Consider the following 22,440-nt stretch of genomic DNA (forward strand, 5'->3'; position numbering starts at 1 on the left):
TATTTTAAAATAGTGTAAACAATGTGAGTTTTAACTATAGCTCTTAGGTAAAGATTGTGAGTATGCTCAGTTAGGTCTGATTCTTTGCGACCCCACGGACTATAGCCCACCCGGTTCCTATGCCGATGGGACTTCCCAGGCAAGAATACTGCAGTGGGTTGTCATTTCCTTTTCCAGGGATCCTCCCAAGCCAGGGACTGGACCCACATCTCTGGCATCCCCTGAAATGGCAGGTGGATTCTTTAGACCGCTGTGTCACCCAGGAAGCCTCTGAGATAAAAATTAAGCACCTAAAATCTGTCACACTCTGTGCTGGGACTGTGGATTTGTGATAAGGAAAACCTCTAGCCTTGTTGAGTTCACAGTCTGGGTTGTAGGAGGCTGAGCAGAGAAGGGCAGGGCTACTTCAACATACTCATTATGAATGAAGAAATGAAAAGCTGCAGAAAATTTGTTTTTGAGCCCTGAACATAAAAGTACCAGAAATCTGAAAGTGGAATACAGATCTGTTGGCAAAGTGGAGAGGTTGCTGCCATGCAGCCAGCTGAGCAGAATCTAAAGTAGAGCTAATGGTTCCAGCCTGAACTGCTGAGAATGCCTAGGGTCAAGAGAGAACAAAGACTGTCTCAGAGCTAGAGAAGAGGTGTGTATTTAGCTCTCAACAGAAAGTGGGGAGTGCCAGCTCAGGCAGTTTATAATGGGAAGAGAAGCACTTTATTTTTCAATTCAAACCACTGAATTGCTTGTGAATAAGAGAGAAAGAAAACAAAGCTATAAATGCCAGCTACGTCAAGTGTGTCTGCACCTCAACAACTAAGTAGAGATAGGCAATATTCAAATTGAACTTTGTAATTGCATCTCTTCTTGCAGGAGATCACAGGCTTATCTCCTTGTGTAGCAGTACATTTACTATTGGCAGAGATAAAATACACAAGCTTATAAGCAAAAATTAACTTCATACACCCATAATTTTTTGTTTTTTATGCTAAATGTATATCACCGTTACTGATAGTCATCCCTACTTAAAACAAGTCTTATTTTGGTCTTACTCTCTGAGGTAACAAATTGGTCAGCAGGCCAAATCTGACTCCAAAGAGACCTTCCATTTGTTCATGGTGTGTTTAGAAGGTAGGTCATGAATGACCACCTTTTCTGTCATCTGTTCTATTTCTCATCACTGTCTACTGTCTTATCCCAGATCTTATTCATACACTAACTTACGACCTGTCGCCCTGCAGTCGTTGGATTCTGTGGCACTTTAGTTACCACTGCCGGCGTTACTCGCTCAGTCGTGTCCGGCCCTTTGCGACTCCATGGACTCTGTCCGTGGGATTCTCCAGGCAAGAGTACTGGAGAGGGTTGTCATTTCCTTCTCCAGGGGATCTTCTTGACCCAGGGATCGAACCCGGGTGTCCCGCATTGCAGGCAGATCCTTCCCCATTTGACCCTAGGGAAGCCCAGTGGTTGCTAAGTAAGGATCAGCTTTCCTCTGCAGGGCAAAAGGTCCTGCACGGCATTAATGCAACGAGGCCAGAATGATTTTGGTTTTGAACATACACAGTGAACCTAGTCATGACCAAGATACCCATTACATCACCACTTGAAAATGGAAATCGTTTACTTTTTCCCGGGTCAGGATAGCAGAACACTGAAGGGGAACACCCATGAGTTTATGGGGATTCCAGGTCACGGAGTCGGCCCTAGGTGATAAAACAACGCCCGTTAGTGCCCACAGTCTAAGGAGACAAAACAGAAGCCTGAAGAGGTTCTTCCACTTGCACAAGCAACGGCCCAGTTCTCACCTTTCAATGCCACTGAGTTTATAAGAATGGTTTCTGGACAACAGCAATCCACCTCCCCAAGCTGCCTACAATGGACACAGAGGATTTGTGTTTTTACATTAAAGATTTCTTTTTACATAGCACTGACTGCCCTTTCCTATGTTATATTTTTTTCAAAAGTTGATGAAGATTTAATTGCTATGCTAGATAATTACAAACTTGGCTATAATTATCTCACTTAAAAGAACAATGCAAAAAAAAAAAAAGAACAATGCATTTAAAATTTTCCTCCTATGAATTCTCATTGTCTATTCATGACATAGTAAAGCTTTAGGTTTCTATTGATAATTAATTCAAAGAGACACCTTCTGTATAATTTCCAGAGACAGAATTTTTTAAAAGTTGTCTCAGATTTGGCAATACTACAGAAAAATTAAAATATCTACCATATTATATAACTTTACATTTCTCCAACTCTAATCAAAGCCAAAGACATTTTTGCACAGTCATTGTACTAATAGCATCAAAAGTTTTGATTTTCACAACAGCTATTAATTAAGAAATATATATTAGAGTAAGGGGCTAAGTCTCTTTGATTTAAAATATTTAACTATTTCTTTATATTGATCTTCTAAATTGGTGGTTGAATATTGATAGGCATTTAGACTTTTTAAAAAGTATATTGATACATATGTAGCTCTTTTTATGGCAGCGTATTGTATATTTTAAGGTAATTTATGCAAATGAGACTATTTTTTCTTGATTGAATAGTATAGAATATAACATATAGAAATAGTATAGAATTCATTATAAAAATTAGAGTTACAGAGAAATTTTGGTCTTGCTTGTAATGTCAATTAAGAAATTATGAGGGCAGTTCACAGGTTACATTTTTTTAAAAAGGGAAATTACCAGCCAGACTCGAGGACGTGACTTACATCCACATGCATCCAGAGTTTGTGTATCTCACAAATATCTGCGATGTCATGGAGCGGGTCGAAGGCCCCGAACACGGTGCTGCCAGCTGTGGCCACAACACAGAAAGGAGTCCGGCCCTGGGATGACAAAAGCTGCGTCGTTCCTACAGTCTCATGAAGCCCATTGTTCTTTCGCTGCTAAGTCATTTTTGAATCTTGTGCGACCCCACGGACTGGAGCCCGCCAGACTCCTCTTTCCAGGGGCTCTCCCAGACACGAGCAAGGAGCGGGCTGCCGTTTCCTCCTCCAGGGGCCGCTCCGACCCGGGACTGAGCGCGCGCCGCTTGCATCGACCGCGGCTCTCGGCTGCTGACTGACCGGGGCTCTCGGCTGCTGACTGACCGGGGCTCTCGGCTGCTGACTGACCGGGGCTCTCGGGGGCTGACTGACCGGGGCTCTCGGCTGCTGACTGACCGGGGCTCTCGGCCGCTGACTGACCGGGGTTCTCCGCCGCTGACTGACCGCGGCTCTCCGCAGCTGACTGACCGCGGCTCTCGGGGGCTGACTGACCGCGGCTCTCGGCTGCTGACTGACCGCGGCTCTCCGCTGCTGACTGACCGCGGCTCTCCGCTGCTGACTGACCACGGCTCTCGGCTGCTGACTGACCGGGGCTCTCGGCTGCTGACTGACCGGGGCTCTCGGCTGCTGACTGACCGCGGCTCTCCGCTGCTGACTGACCGCGGCTCTCCACAGCTGACTGACCGCGGCTCTCGGGGGCTGACTGACCGGGGCTCTCGGCTGCTGACTGACCGCGGCTCTCCGCTGCTGACTGACCGGGGCTCTCGGGGGCTGACTGACCGGGGCTCTCCGCTGCTGACTGACCGGGGCTCTCGGCTGCTGACTGACCGGGGCTCTCGGGGGCTGACTGACCGGGGCTCTCCGCTGCTGACTGACCGGGGCTCTCGGCTGCTGACTGACCGGGGCTCTCGGGGGCTGACTGACCGGGGCTCTCCGCTGCTGACTGACCGGGGCTCTCGGGGGCTGACTGACCGGGGCTCTCGGCCGCTGACTGACCGGGGCTCTCCGCTGCTGACTGACCGGGGCTCTCGGCTGCTGACTGACCGGGGCTCTCGGGGGCTGACTGACCGGGGCTCTCCGCTGCTGACTGACCGGGGCTCTCGGCTGCTGACTGACCGGGGCTCTCCGCTGCTGACTGACCGGGGCTCTCGGGGGCTGACTGACCGGGGCTCTCCGCTGCTGACTGACCGGGGCTCTCGGGGGCTGACTGACCGGGGCTCTCCGCTGCTGACTGACCGGGGCTCTCCGCTGCTGACTGACCGGGGCTCTCGGCCGCTGACTGACCGCGGCTCTCCGCCGCTGACTGACCGGGGCTCTCGGCTGCTGACTGACCGGGGCTCTCGGCTGCTGACTGACCGGGGCTCTCGGCTGCTGACTGACCGCGGCTCTCCGCTGCTGACTGACCGGGGTTCTCCGCCGCTGACTGACCGGGGCTCTCGGCTGCTGACTGACCGGGGCTCTCGGGGGCTGGCTGACCGGGGCTCTCCGCTGCTGACTGACCGGGGGAGCCCCGACTACGGACCTTAGGTGCCTAATTACTGCAGACACCTGGAGGCGCCTACAGTGACGGCAGGGCTGATGCTGCAGCTGAAACCCCAGTACTCTGGCCACCTCATGCGAAGAGCTGACTCACTGGAAAAGACCCTGGTGCTGGGAGGGATTGGGGGCAGGAGGAGAAGGGGACGACAGAGGATGAGAGGGCTGGATGGCATCACCGACTCGATGGACATGAGTTTGGGTAAACTCCGGGAGCTGGTGATGAACAGGGAGGCCTGGCGCGCTGCGATTCATGGGGTCGCAAAGAGTCGGACACGACTGAGCGACTGAACTGAATTGAACTGAACAGTAATGGAAAAAGTAGCTTAAGCATAAGATGAACAAATATCACTGTCTCTGGGTCTCATTTATTGTTATTTCTCTCTGAATTTATTTTCAGAAAATCATACCACAACAATAAAGATGATCAAACTCCTTTAGTAGTAAATATTGGTGATAACTTTTCTTTTGATATTTAACAGAAACAAAATGATCAGGGGAGCATTGCAATGTCATTTAATTCCCTTACTTCAGCTTTAGAAGAAATTTCCTGCATTTTGAGATTATTTTCTGTAGCAATTCTCTTCAGTTTCTTGCCACTAATGAAAGTCAGTAAAGAAAATAAAGGTGCATCTGCAAGTTAAATATGGAACTTCAGAGCTTACCTTTCTTTTAGCTTGTAATATATTTTTCTCTAACTCAGCTGGAATCATCTTTCCCCTTAAAAAACAAATACACATTGTTTTCTTATGAGTGAATAAACATATCGATTCTACCAATTAGAAGAATTAGTAATATTCAAGATTAAAAAATTAGTTCTTAGTGTCTCCCAAAGGCATTTATAGGTGTAAAACAAAGTGTTAAGCTGTTCCCTAAAACCAAGGTAAAATATCATGTTACTGAGTTAAAGGAAGTTGAGTTTACTATTCAATCATCTTAAAAACTACATTATTTACATATCAGAAGATTCCGATTTTTCTAAGATACACAATGGTTTTCTTCCTTCCTTCTTTTCTTTTTTCCTTTCTTTCTCTAATGATTAACCTTTAATTATAAAGACTTCTTAGGGCTTTCCTGATAGCTCAGTTGGTAAAGAATCCACCTGCAACGTGAGAGACCCCAGTGGTTTGACTCCTGGGTCAGGAAGATCCCCTGGAGAAGGGATAGGTTATCCATTCCAGTATTCTTGGGTTTCCCTGGTGGCTCAGCCGGTAAAGAATCCACCTGCAATGTGGGAGACCTGGGTTCGACCCCTGGATTGGGAAGATTCCCTGGAGAAGGGAACAGCTACCCACTCCAGTATTCTGGCCTGGAGAAATCCATGGACTGTATAGTCCATGGGGTTGCAAAGAGTCGGACATGACTGAGCAACTTTCACTTTCACTTTCATGAAGATTTCATGGCATTAAGGTAGAAAAATCAAAGATAGAAATTGGTGAGGGGAATGTGGCAAAAATTCAGGTGGTCTCACATTTTTCTTCACAGCAAATTTCTGGGACAAAAAAACAAAAGCCAGTATTTTTCTGCTCCATCCAGTTATCAGACTAAAACACAGTCTACTGTTAATTCACTAGAAGCATTCCTCTTAAAGTTCAGAATCAAATAAGAATGCCTACTACCATCAATATTATAGCATTTTTTTCTGAAGAAATACCTGTTACCTAGGGAGGTAATTATGATGATAATAGATGATAGATAGATAGAAATGAAAATAAGAAAAACTCCTCATTTAAGTACATATGGTTGTATACCTGGAGTAGCTAGCATTGTTTATTGAAAAACTTTTGAAAACTATAAAAATGTTGAGCAATGGGAGGGTTACAACAGTAAAGTAGGTTCCTAATTTTTTAAAACTAATTGTTCTGAATAAACACAGAACATATCCTATTCCTAGTAGTAAAATCAGATATAAAATATCTAGGAAAGAGATTCTCAGCAAATGTACACAGTTTATATAAAGAAAACCAAACAACTTAAAATAAGTATAGAATGACAAATATATAAAGCATGTTTGCAAAATATTTTATATTCATATATTTTGCATTTCAAAACATCTCAATATATAAATATTTTTACAAGCCAATAAATAATAAACTACCAATAAACAATTGGCAAATGAAAATGAACAGATATATTATGGTAACACACAGCTGGTTGGTCAAGATACTAGACATATATAGTTCCAAACAACTAAAGGTCATCTTCATCTATCAGAATTTTCAAGTACAGTAGCATTGATAATATTCAAGCTTCTCTCAGTAGATAAGCGTCAGTTAACTCAAAAATATTTGAAGAGCAAATGAAAATATATATGACATTTAAGTGCAGACAATCTTTGAACCTGTAATTTAACTTCTAGGGATTCATGTGAGAAATATTCAAACACAGACACTCAATATACTTGTATAAGTATATTCATTAAATCAGGGCTTCCCAGGTGCTGTGAGCAGTAAAGAATCCACCTGCCAATGTAGGAGACCCAAAAGACTCAGATTCAATCCCTGGGTCGGGAAGATCTCCTAGAGAGGAAATGGCAACCCACTCCAATATTCTTGCCTGGAAAATTCCACGGACAGAGGAACCTGGAAGGTCCATGGGGTCACAAAGAGTCAGACACGACTGAGTGCACACACATACACACACACACATTCATTTAATCATTGCCTTTATATACTAAAATCTATGTGAAAATCTTTTAAATAAGATGTGTGAAATTAAATATACAAAATGGGAAACTCCAAAGTAATTAAAAAAGAATAAGGAAAGTCTGTATAAATGCACAGGTTAAGATTTCTAAGATATATTCTAAAGCCAAAAATGTTAAAAAAATAAGTTGCAGATTGTAACACAGAATTTGATATGTATAAATATATTTAATATGCATCAAAATGATCTTCCAGAACATATGTATAATATAGTTTATTCATGAAAAGTAAGATTCAAGAGAAATGGAAATATATTTTCACTCTGTAAATTTGTGATGCAACTGAATTTCTCACCTCCAAACATCATTATATTGCTACTTTAATGTACTTAAAACAAAGAGAAGGTATGTGACTCTCTCACTTGTATACGACTACATTCAGTAAAGAAATCTTAACAATAGGATAGGATAACTTTGGTGCTTCTTTCGTAATTACTTCTAGTTAAAATTATTGAAACTAATCTGGGAAAGTATTCTTGCTAAAAATTGGGATAATAGAAAAATGGGATTTTAATCTTTATATGAAGCATAATGATAATACAAATCTTGAGAATGTGTTAAGAAACATACCTTTCATCACATTTTACTTCAATTACATTATCCGTTCCAATACCAAGGGTTGCTGCAGCTTTTTTTATGGAATAATGACCCTTGGACAAAAATGAAAACAGGAAAGGCATTAATTTTCCTGCCTTAAATCATCACTTACACTAGTGCATCACTCAAATTAGGCCATATATGCATACCTCTGAGTGGATCTGTGCATACACACACACACACACACACACACACACATATAGAAGTGTAGTTCTCAAGGCATACTTCCAGACCTTTATCATGACATTAGTTGAGATGAAGAAGGAAGCACCTCTTTCTAGGAGGCACTGTCACTCAGCACAACACTTTAAATGCAGGAGTTTGAATATCTTATTCTAGTTTTCTGTATCCACATGAATCATGTCACTTATAAATTTAGTGACAATATCCTCCAGGTAAGTCCTTACATGCTATGGACAGCTTTAAGTCTTGAATTTCCAATTTTTTTTTTTTTGTTTTTTTAAAGAGAGGCTTGAAAAAGTGAATCAATTTTTCCTCTGCTTGTAGTTTTAAATTTTGATTTTGATATCAACTTTGATTTCTTGCCTTCTGGGTAACTACTATCTCGTGGCATAATTTACATAATATAAACAGAATCAGTAAGATGGAGGTGACAGCTCAAAGAGAAACTTCCTGGGTTATTTTTAGTTGCCTGGAAAAGACCACATACATGAGAGAGAAGAGAAATTTAAAACCCTTACCATGTTTTCATTTCAACAGAGAATATCAATACATACATTAAATAAGAAATGATTTTTTTAAGAAAATCTACGTTATGGGATTTCAGCTTATTTGCTCATAATATTGAAAAAGTACATGTCAAATGATGAAAATGACATTTGTAAACAAGTATCTTTGATTGTATTGTTTTATAGTAAAATACATTAAGTATGCAGCGGAGGGACTCAGTGGTAAAGAATCTGCCTGCCAATGCAGGAGACTCTGGTTCAATCCCTGGATCAGGACGATCCCCTGGAGAAGGAAATGGCAACCCACTCCAGTATTCTTGCCTGGGAAATCCCATGGACGGAGGAGCCTGGTGGGCTACAGTCCATGGGGTCACAAAAGAGTCAGACAAGACTTAGCCACTAAACAAAAACAACAATGCAGCAATGGCCCCAATTTGATAATATGTATTTATATAATGCTAGTTTGAGTTTAGTAAAGGCAGAACATTGCAGACATAGGGACATTTTTAGAAAATCCAGTGTTTCCAAGTACTGTTAGGTATAATTCTCAAGCTGTGACTTCAATTACACTTTAAGATTATAAATGTTACCACAGTGGAAAAGAAAAAGTGATCAGATTTATCAGAGGGGTTAATTGATTTTTTTAAATGAAGTTTTGATTCTATACAGAGTCAGAACATGAAAGCTAAAGGAGACCTCAGTGGATCTATTGTCAATTTCATAAACATTTAGCTGAGGGCATATAAAACAAAGCTTTCTCTTCAACCAACTTCTTCAGGCCTAACTGGAAAAAGAACATTAATCACTTTCTTGTTCTCTTCATGCAATGTTAAAAAGAAGCATTAAATATTTGAAATTTTTATGCCTTAATTTTTTTTTGGTAAAGGTAGCAGAAAGTTTTATATTTACAGTCATATCTTTTTTTCTATTAGTTTCTCCTAAGTTGAAATAAAATTTTTCCCAAATTATTTGTATTGCTAATCTATATAGTCTGTATAGACTGGAAAGTTGTTTTTCTCCTTTCCAATATCAATATATAGATCCAAAAAGAGATTACAGAGTATTTTTAACATAAAAATGAAGCTAATATTCTCAATGTTTAAATTACTTTATCAGTATATCTTAGAAGATTCTTAAATCTTAGAAAAATCTAAACTTGATACTTACTTGTTCAGAAACAAACAATACAATTCGTGGAAGGACTGTCATGCCTTTTGCTTTTATCTCTGGAAATTGCTTATAACGAGCTACTAATATACCATAGAGGTTTGATATACTCCCACCTATGGAAGAGAAATTGTGACTGTTAATCCAATTTCAAAAATCAGAAATGTTGATTGAGACGATTTGAGAGTTTTCGGAAACTAAAATGGTGCCAAATTACTGATGTCATTTTTAAAATAGTCTTCCTTGAAAGTATTAAGAGAAATCACGAACAACAGAATCCACAACTTCTAGATTTCAAAAAAGTTTGTTTATGATTATAACCAACAATATGGCTTATGCAAATTAATTGAATGACTCAAAAACAACCATATTAATTGAAATACATTTTGACTATCTCCTATTATTTTTTTTCACTTATAAACCTTTTTCTTACCAGGCGAAAATATTCCATCTGCTTCTGCTTCTCTCCAGCCAATAATTTCACACATTTTCTTAAGAAGAACTGCTTCCATGACAGTAAATACTGGAGCTATTTCATAGGTAAACCTATAACGCATGCATAGAAATTCCACTGTGAATCATGTTACATGAAAGAGGATAAATAAAATCATGTGCTAGGTAAGGTTATATATGCTTTTGTATTCTACAACAGACTGTGCAAGAAATGGTTAAGTTTTATATGTTCTTGTCCCTCATCAAGAGTATGTGAGTTCTACAAAGTGTCATGGCTTCCATTATTTAGTGCAGTACCTGAGAATTTCATTTGCCACCAAAAGGAAATTGAAAGTAGCCCCATCCCCTCAGCACACACACAACACTGTTAGGGACAGAAAATGCCCAGTTATCAATAAAATATATACACATTTCCTGAGGGTCAACACATTTACAGCTACAGATAATGATTTGCAGAATAAGAAAGCACTTCTTCTAAAAACTGATGGATAAATGTTTTCTAGCTAAAGATTGTACTATGAGCAAACACATCAAAAAAAAAAAAAAGGCTAAAATCTGTTGTTTCCAATAACAGCAAGTAGATGGTACAGGCAAGAACACCTCATCAAAAAGAATTCAAAGAAGACTGTTGTGGGGGGCTCTCCTCTGAGTCACCCTGTGAAATCAGCTCTACATAAAGGAGTTAAAACAGAGGCTCAATGCTTTTCTCTATAAACACCAAAATGCAATAAATAATAATGGATGTACTAGGGACACCCAAATCAAACAGTGGGTCTAGTTATTCTCAAGAAATCCTTGCTGTTTGTCTTCAAAACAATTTTAAAGACCCTTTAAGTGGAGCTCCACGTGGATCCCGGAACCAGGCACCAGCTCTGCGCCACCGCAGAGGCGCTCAGCTTTCGCCTTCTCAGGCCCTGGGGCGTGACTCAGGCCCAGCCTCCATGACCACGTTCACCCACAAGACGATAGAGAACCACACACTTGCGGTCCCTAACCTTCAGCCCTGGGACTTCCTTTTGCCCTTAGCGTGACAAGTCATGGAATCAGCTGGGAGTCCCAAGAATGCCCAGTGACAATGTGTGGGGAACGTAACATCCCATTGCTTAGTCCTTTGGTCATAAGAGACGTGGTGGAGAATAAATTTGTTCCCTTGCTCCCGACAGAGGGCCTGATGGTAGAAGCAGATCTCTACAGGGGGGTATACATCCCCGGAAACCATGCACTCGCTTCTGCTTATTCTAAGGGGTAGCCAGGTCTAAAAGACCCCTCGAGTTACCCTCTGCCTTGTCCTGACTCCCTTCATTCCCCCTCATTCCTGCTACCCTGGATCGCACGCCCTCATAAAGTGATAATACATAAGCTCTGGCCCAGGGCTCTGTACAAAAACCCAGACTAAGAAAACCCACTGCCTATTAGAATTAAGCTTCTGTTCTAAGAGGAATAAGTTTACAAAGCAAGCCTTACAGACTTCTCTTTCAATGAGGCTCGTTTCTGCCAGTGCTTTGGCAATTTCAGCTTCTCACAAACATTACTTTTTGATCCTATTTCAATTCCATGGAGTAGACATTATTATTTTCAGACAACAGTCAGTCAGTCAGTTCAGTTGCTCAGTCATGACCAACTCTTTGCGACCCCATGGACCGCAACACACCAGGCCTCCCTGTCCATCACCAACTCCTGGAGTTTACCCAAATTCATGTCCTTTGAGTCAGTGATGCCATCCAACCATCTCATCCTCTGTAATCCCCTTCTCCTCCTGCCTTAAATCTTTCCCAGCATCAAGGTCTTTTCCAATGAGTGAGTTCTTTGCATCAGGTGGCCAAAGCTTTGGAGTTTCAGCTTCAACATCAGTCCTTCCAATGAATATTCAGGACTGATTTGCTTTAGGATTGACAGATTGGATCTCCTTGCAGTCCAACGGACTCCCAAGAGTCTTCTCCAACACCACAGTTCAAAAGCATCATTTCTTCAGTGCTCAGCTTTCTTTATAGTCCAACTCTCACATCCATACATGACTACTGGAAAAACCAGAGCTTTGACTAGACAGACCTTTGTGGGCAAAGTAATGTCTCTGCCTTTTAATATGCTGCCTAGTCTCTGCCTAGGAGACTTTTCTTCCAAAGAGTAAGCATCTTTTAATTTCATGGCTGCAGTCACCATCTGCAGTGATTTTGGAGCCCCCCAAAATAAAGTCAGCCACTGTTTCCCCATCTATTTGCCATGAAGTGATGGGACCAGAGGCCATGATCTTCATTTTCTGAATGTTGAGTTTTAAGCCAACTTTTTCACTCTCCTCTTTCACTTTCATCAAGAGGCTCTTTAGTTCTTCACTTTCTGCCATAAGGGTGGTGTCATCTGCATATCTGAGGTTATTGACACTTCTCCCAGCAATCTTGATTCCAGCTCATGCTTCCTCCAGCCCAGCATTTCTCATGATGTACTCTGCATATAAGTTAAATAAGCAGGGTGACAGTGTATAGCCTTGATGCACTCCTTTCCCTATTTGGAACCAGTCTGTTGTTCCATGTCCAGTTCTAACTGTTGCTTCCTGACCTGCATACAGGTTTCTCAAGAGGCAGGTCAGATGACCTTGTATTCCCATCTCTTGAACAATTTTCCACGGTTTGTTGTGGTCCACACAGTAAAAGGCTTTGGCATAGTCAGTAAAGCAGAAGTAGATATTTTTCTGGAACTCTTGCTTTTCCAATGATCCATCGGATGTTGGCAATTTGATCTCTTGTTCCTCTGCCTTTTCTAAATCCAGCTTGAACACCTGGAAGTTCATGGTTCATGTACTGTTGAAGCCTGGATTGAAGAATTTTGAGCGTTACTCTACTAACATGTGAGATGAGTGCAATTGTGTGGTAGTTTGAACATTCTTTGGCATTGCCTTTCTTTGGGATTAAAATGAAAACTGACCTTTTTCAGTCCTGTGACCACTGGTGAGTTTTCCACATTTGCTGGCATATTGAGTGCAGCACTTTCACAGCATCATCTTTCAGGATTTGAAATAGCTCAACTGGAATTCCATCACCTCCACTAGCTTTGTTTGCAGTGATGCTTCCTAAGGCCCACTTGACTTCACATTCCAGGATGTCTGGCTCTTGGTTGGTGATCACACCATTGTGCTTATCTGGGTCATGACGATCTTTTGTGTATAGTTTCTTCTGTGTATTCTTGCCACCTCTTCTTAATATCTTCTGCTTCTGTTAGGTCCGCACCATTTCTGTCCTTTATTGTGCCCATCTTTGCATGAAATGCTCCCTTGGTATCTCTAATTTTCTTGAAGAGATCTCTAGTCTTTCCCATTCTATTGTTTTCCTCTGTTTCTTTACATTGATCACTGAGGAAGGCTTTCTTATCTCTCCTTGCTCTTCTCTGGAACTCTGCATTCAAATGCGTGTATCTTTCCTTTTCTCCTTTGCCTTTCACTTCTCTTCTTTTCTCAGCTATTTGTGAGGCCTCCTCAGGCAACCATTTTGCCTTTTTACATTTCTTTTCCTTGGAGATAGTCTTGATCCCTGCCTCCTGTACAATGTCACGAACCTCCATCCATAGTTCTTCAGGCACTGTCTATCAGATCTAATCCCTTGAATCTCTTTCTCACTTCCACTGTATAATCGGAAGGGATTTGATTTAGGTAATACCTGAATGGTCTAGTGGTTTTCCCTACTTTCTTCAGTTTAAGTCTGAATTTGGCAATAATGAGTTCATGACCTGAGCCACAGTCAGCTCTCAGTCTTGTTTTTGCTGATCAGAGACCATTAAAGGGTAGAGTTAGGACTTAAATTTGGTTCTTCCTTTAATTCCATCTCACATGCTTTTCTATTATCTCACTTTATGGTTGGGATTCCCACATGGCTCCAGGGGCAAAGCACCCACATGCTAATGCAGGGCATGCAAGAGACAAAGGTTCAGTCCCTGTGTCAGGAAGATCCTCTAAAGGAGGAAATGGCAACCCATGCCAGTATTCTTGCCTGGACTATCCCATGGACTGAGGAGCCTGGAGAACTGTAGTCCAAAGAGTTGGATACAACTGTAGTGACTTAGCATGTGTGCACACATCTGTTGACTGAAGTAAGAAAAATTCAGAGGTACAGAACCTTCTCTTAAATCCTTTCTCTTTGCGTTTCTCCTACTATTTCTCTATTTAAACCAAAAATCTATATTTTCTTCATACAGAGAATGACTGTTTCATAGCAATAGGGTTCCAAACAATGCAGTAAGATTTGTAAAATGATTTTATGTAATAATTTATATAAAATGCATCACATTTTATATATCACAAATGATATAGGTTCTTTAAGGGTCTCTTGCATTGCAGGTGGATTCTTTACCAACTGAGCTATCAGAGAAGCTCCCAAAAGTGTTACTCTATGTGTATTCAAATAAAGGGCTACAATCAAGCAATGAAAATTAAAACTAGCAATAAACTATGTAGCTTGTTTTTCTATGCATTTCGCATTTATAAAACCCTGTGCACCATTAAGATCCCAATACAACTAAACAGTTAAAGTAAACCACAGCTTTCCTACACAGTAAAGAGTCACTTCTCATAAATGTTTAGTTTCTGGTTTTAAAGTTTAAATTTCTACCAGCTATCTCTTTTGATTGTAGTTAAATTATATTAACATCTGAGACAGAGTATTCCTTCCAATTTCATAACCAATCATTTCCCTATCCCTTCAAACTTGAAATATATTGCCCTAAAATTAATTTTACTTCAAAACATTATAGCAGTGTTATCTCATTTTCATATAACTGAAAGTTTTGCTGTGGCAAAGGTCAAAACTTTTAAGGAATCATATTGGAATTCGATTTAACTTTAATAGTTTACTTTCTTCACCTTCGGGCAGATTGAAGTTCTAATTAATATTTAGGCAGCTTTTCATACACTAGTGTGTGCCATCTTTGGACTCTGTGCTCTGGGCTGTTTTGCATAGTACTGCAGTGATTTCAGTCCTGGAGCTGGACTCCCAGTCTGCACACTAATAACTCAGACTAATCAACTGAACTTTACTGTTTACCAGGAAATTCAGCTCCTGAAAGTTTCTAGAGAGGAGAGACAGTCCAGAAGAGCAGTTAAAATGTCCCCCAGGGAACAGGAACCATCTTCTTTGCATTTCTCTCTGGTATCACCTATTTGTTTCTGATAGAGCAAACATCCTGTCCAGCAAAACAGAACTTCAGCAACTGACACCTTCACTCTTGCTCACGTGCCGCACAGTCTCACGCTCCTTAGATCCAGAAGGATACTCACATGTTGGTATTTGCAGTGGCTGTTAACCATTCCCCTGCAAGTCCAATCACATCTAGCCCACTGGAGAGCTGGTTAAAATAGCGAGGATGTCCTTGAAAAAAAGACAAAATTGCACATGGGTCAAATTTCAGCACAGGGCTGAAATGTGGTTAATTGTTATAGCAGTTTCTCAGTGAACAGGTATTATGGATCAAGCACAGCATTTCATTCAGTGAACACTCCTGAGCGATTATCATGTGCTGGGAGTGCTCTGGGTGTTAGGGCCCAGTGGTCATACACGGTGGACATAGCCGCTGCCATGGGGATCTCACTTACTATTGAAAGAAGGAGATAATCAAGCAATGACACAAATGTATTTAAGTAGAGTAAAAAGCAAAAATTATGAAGCAAAGGATCAGGATGTTATAAGACCATTTCTAAGGGGTCAGGAGTAGGAGAGGCAGTCTCCAGAGAAGGCTTTTGGAGGAAGTGATCTTTCAGGGAAGATCTTAAGTTTATCTCCAACCAGTGGAGGAGGAGGAACAGCTGTGAGAAGGCACCAAAACGAGAAAGGGCTCAAACACCAGAGTGAGGAACCCAACTGGAGCAGAAAGACCGCGGGTGGCTGTGGGGAGCCACCTCAGTGAATGGGGAAAGATCACCTGGAAGATGAAATAATTTTCCCTCCAAAGCTGCATATACATTTTGGATGAAATATCAGGTCCCCAGAGATTATCATACTAAGCAAAATAAGTCAGAGAAAGGCAAACACCATGTGAGAGTTGGACCATAAAGATGACTGAGCGCCAAAGAATTGATGCTTTTGAACTGTGGTGTTGGAGAAGACTCTTGAGAGTCCCGTGGACTGCAAGGAGATCCAACCAGTCCATCCTAAAGGAGATCAGTCCTGAGTGTTCATTGGAAGGACTGATGCTGAAGCTGAAACTCCAATACTTTGGCCACCTGATGCAAAGAGCCAAAGCATTGGAAAAGGCTCTGATGCTGGCAAAGATTGAGAGCAGGAGGAGAAGGGGGCGACAGAGGATGAGATAGTTAGACAGCATCAGCGACTCAGTGAACATGTATTTGAGCAAACTCCAGAAGACAATCGAGGACAGAAGAGCCTGGCCGCAGCCCATGGGATCACAGAGTCAGATGCAACTTAGAGGCTGAACAAGAAATACGTGGAATCCAAAATACTACACAAATAAACTTATCTACAAAACAGGAACAGAATCACAAACATAGATAACAGACTTGGGATTGGCAAGGAGGAGAGGGGTGGAGGATGAACTGGTTTGGGAGTTTGGGGTTAGCAGATGGAAACTGTTACATGTAGGATGGATAAACAGCAAGGTCCTAGTGTAAGCACAGGATATTCAATATCCTGTAAGAAACCATAATGGAAAAGAATTTTTTTTTAAATACAGGCAGCAAAAAAAGATAAATAATTTCAACTATAAGAATATCAGGTTCCTCTTATAATGATTTTTTGAAATTTTATATTAAGGAAGAATTACCAAACACTTCTTGTGAAATTGAACAATCTATATTCAGCTCAGTTTAAATTAAGCTTCTCCTCCTTAGCTCCACAATGGATTGTTCTGTGCACTTGTTTTACACTCTATCTTAAAGATAATGTGTGTGATAGCTCTTTGTGAATCTCTGTTTTGCCTCTAGAATTTTGTTCAAATATCATTTGCTCCTGGAAGTACCACTGTTTTAAGAGATTAAGAATTAAGTTATAATAATGTTATTTTAATCAGAAAACACTTTCTAAAATATAGGCTGCATATATAATATATATATCTAATTTTAGCATTCTATATTTTATTGATGTACAGAGATAATAAATCAAGCATCCAGTAATGAATATGATCAAATAAAGCAGAAAATGAAAAAGGTAAATAAAAACTGTATGTTATTTGCCATTGGGATATATCCCTCCAAACCAAAATCATTTTGTTAACTTTCTTTGTTAATTAATAAACAATTCATATATGAAAATACCAATTTAAAATAAATTAGGCAAATGTTTTAAATAAAAATGAATGAAATTGGGATATGTTTCAATGCAAATGTACACTCAAGGCTACTCATTCAGTCTCCAGTTCGGGCAAACAAATTTGAAAATTACCTGTTTTAACACCATATTTTAAGGTGTCTGTGCAATCAACAAGCAACTGCTCCAGAGATTCAGGATGGTCAGACAGTTCTAAGTCAAACCCATCCAAACCTTCAAGAAGCTGATGAGGATGATGAAAGTCCAATATTTTACTCTTAACATCGAAAGTTTTCTCAATGTAGTGCAGAAGAATATTTACCACTCGCAGCAGAAAACATTTTGTTAAATCTTTGCCCTCCTTGGATGGCAACAAATCTAGAGAAAAAAGAAATAAACAACAAGGTTGGTATCTAAAGAGTCAAAGAAACTCACTATCAGATAGAATTTGATCATAGGAAATTAAAGATATTTGAAGGCCATGTCAAATAGTAAATAAAGCAGCATTTGTCCAAATCCTACAAATAGTTTTCATTTGCAGTCCCACTGGATAACAATTTTCACCAAAAAGTAAGCCACTTTGGGTTAACGCCATTAAAGTAATTGGTCCTTTAAGCTCTACCAGGTGGTCCTTATTTGACTGTCATCAAAAATGAGCTGGTAAGCTGTACTTTTAAAAGTCAGTTAAAGTATACTTACAACAGTCAGTCTGTAGATGTTAAGAAAATCAAAATTACTTCAATAAATATGTAGATAACATAGAATTTTATAAAAGAATAAAACAAATAACATTTGTTAATAGTATCCATACCTGAAGCATAAGCATTTGATAAATTAGTCATTAAATTCTCAGTGTGAGTTTCTTTTATCACATCTTTGTCAGTTGATTGACAAGGATGAATGGATTTTTTTCTCATCTGTTTCCTATCTAAGTTGAGAAAGAAAATATGTGTAATTATTAAAACATGCTAATAGGATGTATTACTGTAATCAAATCTGTAATCAAATAGATGCCTCAAAAAAACTCATAATATTTGAAATTTTTATTTACACGTGACCTCTGGTGGAGAGGGATAAACTGGAGAGAAGCATGAATTCTACTGAAATTATGTAAGGTTCTTTTATCACCACACAGAAAGCAATGATACAACTCTTACATGTTAGCTTCATATCAGCTTAGCATAGAGGATTATTAATTTAATAATAAAGACCTATCATAAAATAAAGTGAGTGTTAGTCACTCACTCTGCCTCTTTGCGGCCCCATGGACTGGAGCCCACCAAGAATTCTCCAGGCAAGAATGCTGGAGTGAATTGCCATTCCCTTCTCCAAGGGATCTTCCCAGCCCAGGGACTGAACCCTGGTTTCCTACATTGCAACTTGACTCTTTACCGTCTGAGACACCAGGGAAGACCTGCTGCCTTTAACTATAAATAGCAATGCCTGCTGCAGGGTAAGATCCTTCAGTGCCTTGCATGTGTATTAACATTTAAGCATATATAGCCATATCTACTGCATATTAAGAGTCCTAAGTTCTGTGCACACAATTTGATCCTCACTGTAACCATACAATATAGGAACATTTCCCAGTAAGTAGATAAACAGATTTAAAGTTAAGGAATAGTAATAAACTAACTCTTGTTGAGCACTTATTATGACCCAGGCACTGTTCTAAGTACTTCACATGTATCATTCTATTCAATCCTCATAATATAGGCTTATGATATAGATACTATTATTAACAAAAATAGCTTTATATATGGTTGGACTGGAATTTATAGACAAGTGTTTGAATACAAAGATCAATAAGTCTTTAAAATATCATTATCCTCTTTAAAATTTAATATTTGAAAATAATAAGTCAGAGTCTTCTTCAATAAAAGTGTTAAACCAAATATCCCATCAAGCAAGCTATTTCATTGTTAAATATCATTTCATGTCCTAAACAATGTAGGAGAAAAAAGAAAGTACAAACTGTAATTTATAAAATCTACTTGCTTACCAATAGTTATAAAGAAAAAACACGAAGTAATCAGAAAATGCCCTGGAGAAGGAAATGGCAAGCCGCTCCAGTATTTTTGCCTGGGAAATCCCATGGACAGAGTAGCCTGGTGGCCTACAGTCCATGGGGTCGCAAAAGAGTCAGACACGACTTAGCAACTAAAAGACAACAGCGAATCAGAAAACGGTGTATGGCTAAATTTTGTAGCTTCTATTTTGTAAGCTTAGTAGTATTGTTTCAAGTTCTAATGGATTTTTCTTAAAATAAAATAAGCTATTCCTCTATACAATCCAGATTGCATTTGTTAAAACTGCAGCAAGATTAATTTGGTTTAACTTTTAAGCACTGATACATTTATCAGTTTATAAAACAGAGCATTTTAAATGTTTATGTACAGCAGACAAAAGTATTTCAGTATAGCTTTCTCTGTAAATAAAATCCTAATACATGAGAAAATTTCACATAAGAAAAGACACCATAGATTACAGAAATGTGAGATGATTTTGCAGAGAATTCAGTGTACTTAAAAACAGATTTTCATACTACATGGTGATCCAGTAGACATAAATTAATACATTGTATAATTTTTTTTTCTAGAGGAAAATTGCTTTTCCAAGTTTCAGTGCTATAAACAATGAGTAATAATTGATAATAAATAAATTTTAAAGTACTAAAGCTTTATATGCATCACTTCTTATAAATAGTGGAAACAAAAATCACAAGAAAAGTGAAATAAAAAAATTCTATACATGAAAGAGTATTACAGAACATTTATTAAAAAGTTAGTAGCAACTAAAAGATTTGATATTGTGGAATAAGAATTATACTCCATTAATAGTTCAACTACACACTGGCTCTACAACCTGAAACTAAATTAATACTTAATAACAAAATGCTTGCTTTAAATGCATAAGACAAAGATTGCTAATATGCTCTGTCAAATTATGTTAATAACTAATAATCATAGAAAATAAGCAAGACTTGAGAGTCTGAACTTTTAATTTTCACTTTTTCTCACAAAATTTCAACTTACTTGCCAGGCTATATCCACACTCCTTGAGGTCCATGTACAGTGAAAAAAATAATACCTACTTTAAGAGAATTCTGCAGCCAGAGTGCACTTTTAATGTAACAGAAAGAACTTGACTATTAAAGATGAGGAACTGCTGTAATTTATAAGGGGCCCTTTCAAGGTCTTTTTTTTATTTTTTGATGGCATAGAAATTTGGAGCAATTCCATTATTTGTAAAACAGGCCACAATACAATGCTCTTATTTGTTTAGAGAATTTACTAGGAGCATTGTATGTAAGGGTTACTCGCTCAGTGGTGCCCAACTCTTTGCAACCTCATGGACTGTAGCCTGCCAGGCTCCTCTATTCATGGGGTGCTCCAGGCAAGAACACTGGAGTGAGTTGCCATTTTCTTCTCCAGGAAATCTTCCCAACCCAGGGATCAAACCCAGGTCTCCTTTGCAGGTGGATTCTTTACTGTCTGAGTTACCAGGGAAGTTATTATTGTATGTATCAGTGTTTAAACATAACTTGCTTTTTAAAAGTATGATTTACTGGGAAAAAAGTGAATTTCAACTTCCCTTTAACAATTACAACTTTTATCTATAGATCGATAGGTATGTTAGGTATATTAACATTCTAGGGTACAAACAAAAATAGCACATGGGCATATTAATGGTATAGTTCACATGTTTGTAATACAGGAATTATTTTCTACTTTTGGATTGAAAATTCTAAAATAATCCAAAAATACATAATGATCGTCATTTCTGAGTCCCATTTCCAGGTGAACCTTTTCTCAAGAATTTGTCAACTAGTCCCTTGGAATTTACAGCTATTAAATAACGCGCTGGTCAACATTGCTATTTTTTTAAATTAAGCATCTTTAGGGCATGCTAATGAAAGAACATGAAAAGATGCTGCTGCTGCTAAGTTGGGTGGTTCACAAAACAGAAGGACCTGGAAATATGTTAGCTTCTCTTCTGTGCGTTTGGTGCAGTCTATAAAAAGATTCAGTGATGTCCAATTCACTCTGATAATGATAGGAGGAAAAACGAGGGTTGTCAAAAGCCACTGACAAATTTCAACCTAATCTGGACCCATTTTTACAATATTATCCTCATCAAGGAGTTCACTAGAGCCTCTAACAAATAAAGAAAAAACATATTGGATGATTTGAAGACCATTCTGTGTCTTTCTTTCTCCTTTCATTGCTTCCCGGTAGAACTGATTGATGACTGAGAAGTGACATAGAAGGGGGGAAAAAAGAAAAAATAAGCTTCACGGAGTCCATAGCTGCTTTTCCATTTCCTTCAACGATCGACAAACCTTCCTTGCGCTATTAGCGTCGCCCCATCCACTGTGCGGTGCGAAGCCGCTTCCATCCTCTCCGACTCTGTGCGACCCCGTGGATGTAGCCCACCAGGCTCCTCCGTCCATGGGATTCTCCAGGCAAGAAAACGGAGTGGGTTTCCTCCTCCAGGGGATCTTCCCGGCCCAGAGATCAAACCCAGGTCTCTTAAGTCTCCCTGCATGGGCAGGCGGGTTCTTTACCGCTGGTGTCACTACATCCGCCAGGGAAGATTATCTCATTATCTTCACTCGAAGAAGATCCACTCTGCTCTTGACTCCTGGACACCCGCTCATTTCCGTTAATAAACCCGCCTCTGTCCCTGCGGGCATACGCAGCGCATCTCACCTTCCTCCTCCTCATCTCACCTTCCTCCTCCTCATCTCACCTTCCTCCTCCTCATCTCACCTTCCTCCTCCTCATCTCACCTTCCTCCTCCTCATCTCACCTCCTCCTCCCCACGCGCTGTATCCACCCGCACTCAGACAGTCCGGCTCTGAGGAAGCGGTCCCCCCGACAGGATGCTCTGTCATTCATTTCTTCCCCTTCATGTCCCGGCAGTTAGACCTTTACTTCTAAACACACTGAGGTGAAGCCGACCCTCCCCAGCCCGAGGGGAGATTAATGTTGCTGTTTTTTTCACTTGATTCTAATTTTGTACATTTGTAAAATATATATAAATTGAAATGGAAACTCAATAATTTTTATCTACAAAGCATGTGAAAGATTTCTTGTATTATATTACACTGTATTAGATAGGACTTCAAGAGGAAATGGAGATAATACTCTTAGAAGCCATAGTCACACAAGGTTAAACCTGCAGCTTTTTTCCTATTGGACACCTATTATATTTAATACAGTGCTAAATATATTTCATACATTGACTCCTCATAGAACTGGAGTGATTTAGATA

The 22,440-nt window shown here is 39.8% G+C and overlaps 1 protein-coding gene across 1 annotated transcript in view; it reads right to left on the reverse strand.

The window, feature by feature from the left end:
- Positions 1 to 22,064, reverse strand: part of LOC110142106 (glutamate decarboxylase 1-like) — a 32,030-nt gene extending 9,966 nt beyond the window's left edge. Inside the window, exons 1-10 of the mRNA XM_070452414.1 lie at positions 21,976 to 22,064; positions 17,299 to 17,576; positions 15,183 to 15,273; positions 9,903 to 10,015; positions 9,470 to 9,585; positions 7,587 to 7,666; positions 4,978 to 5,032; positions 2,720 to 2,836; positions 1,803 to 1,867; positions 1,622 to 1,700 (exon numbers count right to left, since the gene is read on the reverse strand). Of these exons, the coding sequence (XP_070308515.1) occupies positions 1,622 to 1,700; positions 1,803 to 1,867; positions 2,720 to 2,836; positions 4,978 to 5,032; positions 7,587 to 7,666; positions 9,470 to 9,585; positions 9,903 to 10,015; positions 15,183 to 15,273; positions 17,299 to 17,576; positions 21,976 to 22,064 (1,083 nt within the window). The remainder of the gene's footprint in view (positions 1 to 1,621; positions 1,701 to 1,802; positions 1,868 to 2,719; positions 2,837 to 4,977; positions 5,033 to 7,586; positions 7,667 to 9,469; positions 9,586 to 9,902; positions 10,016 to 15,182; positions 15,274 to 17,298; positions 17,577 to 21,975) is intronic.
- Positions 22,065 to 22,440: the final 376 nt, after the last annotated feature.

The sequence above is a fragment of the Odocoileus virginianus genome, chromosome 22, assembly GCF_023699985.2.
Source record: "Odocoileus virginianus isolate 20LAN1187 ecotype Illinois chromosome 22, Ovbor_1.2, whole genome shotgun sequence".
NCBI classification, from domain to species: domain Eukaryota; kingdom Metazoa; phylum Chordata; class Mammalia; order Artiodactyla; family Cervidae; genus Odocoileus; species Odocoileus virginianus.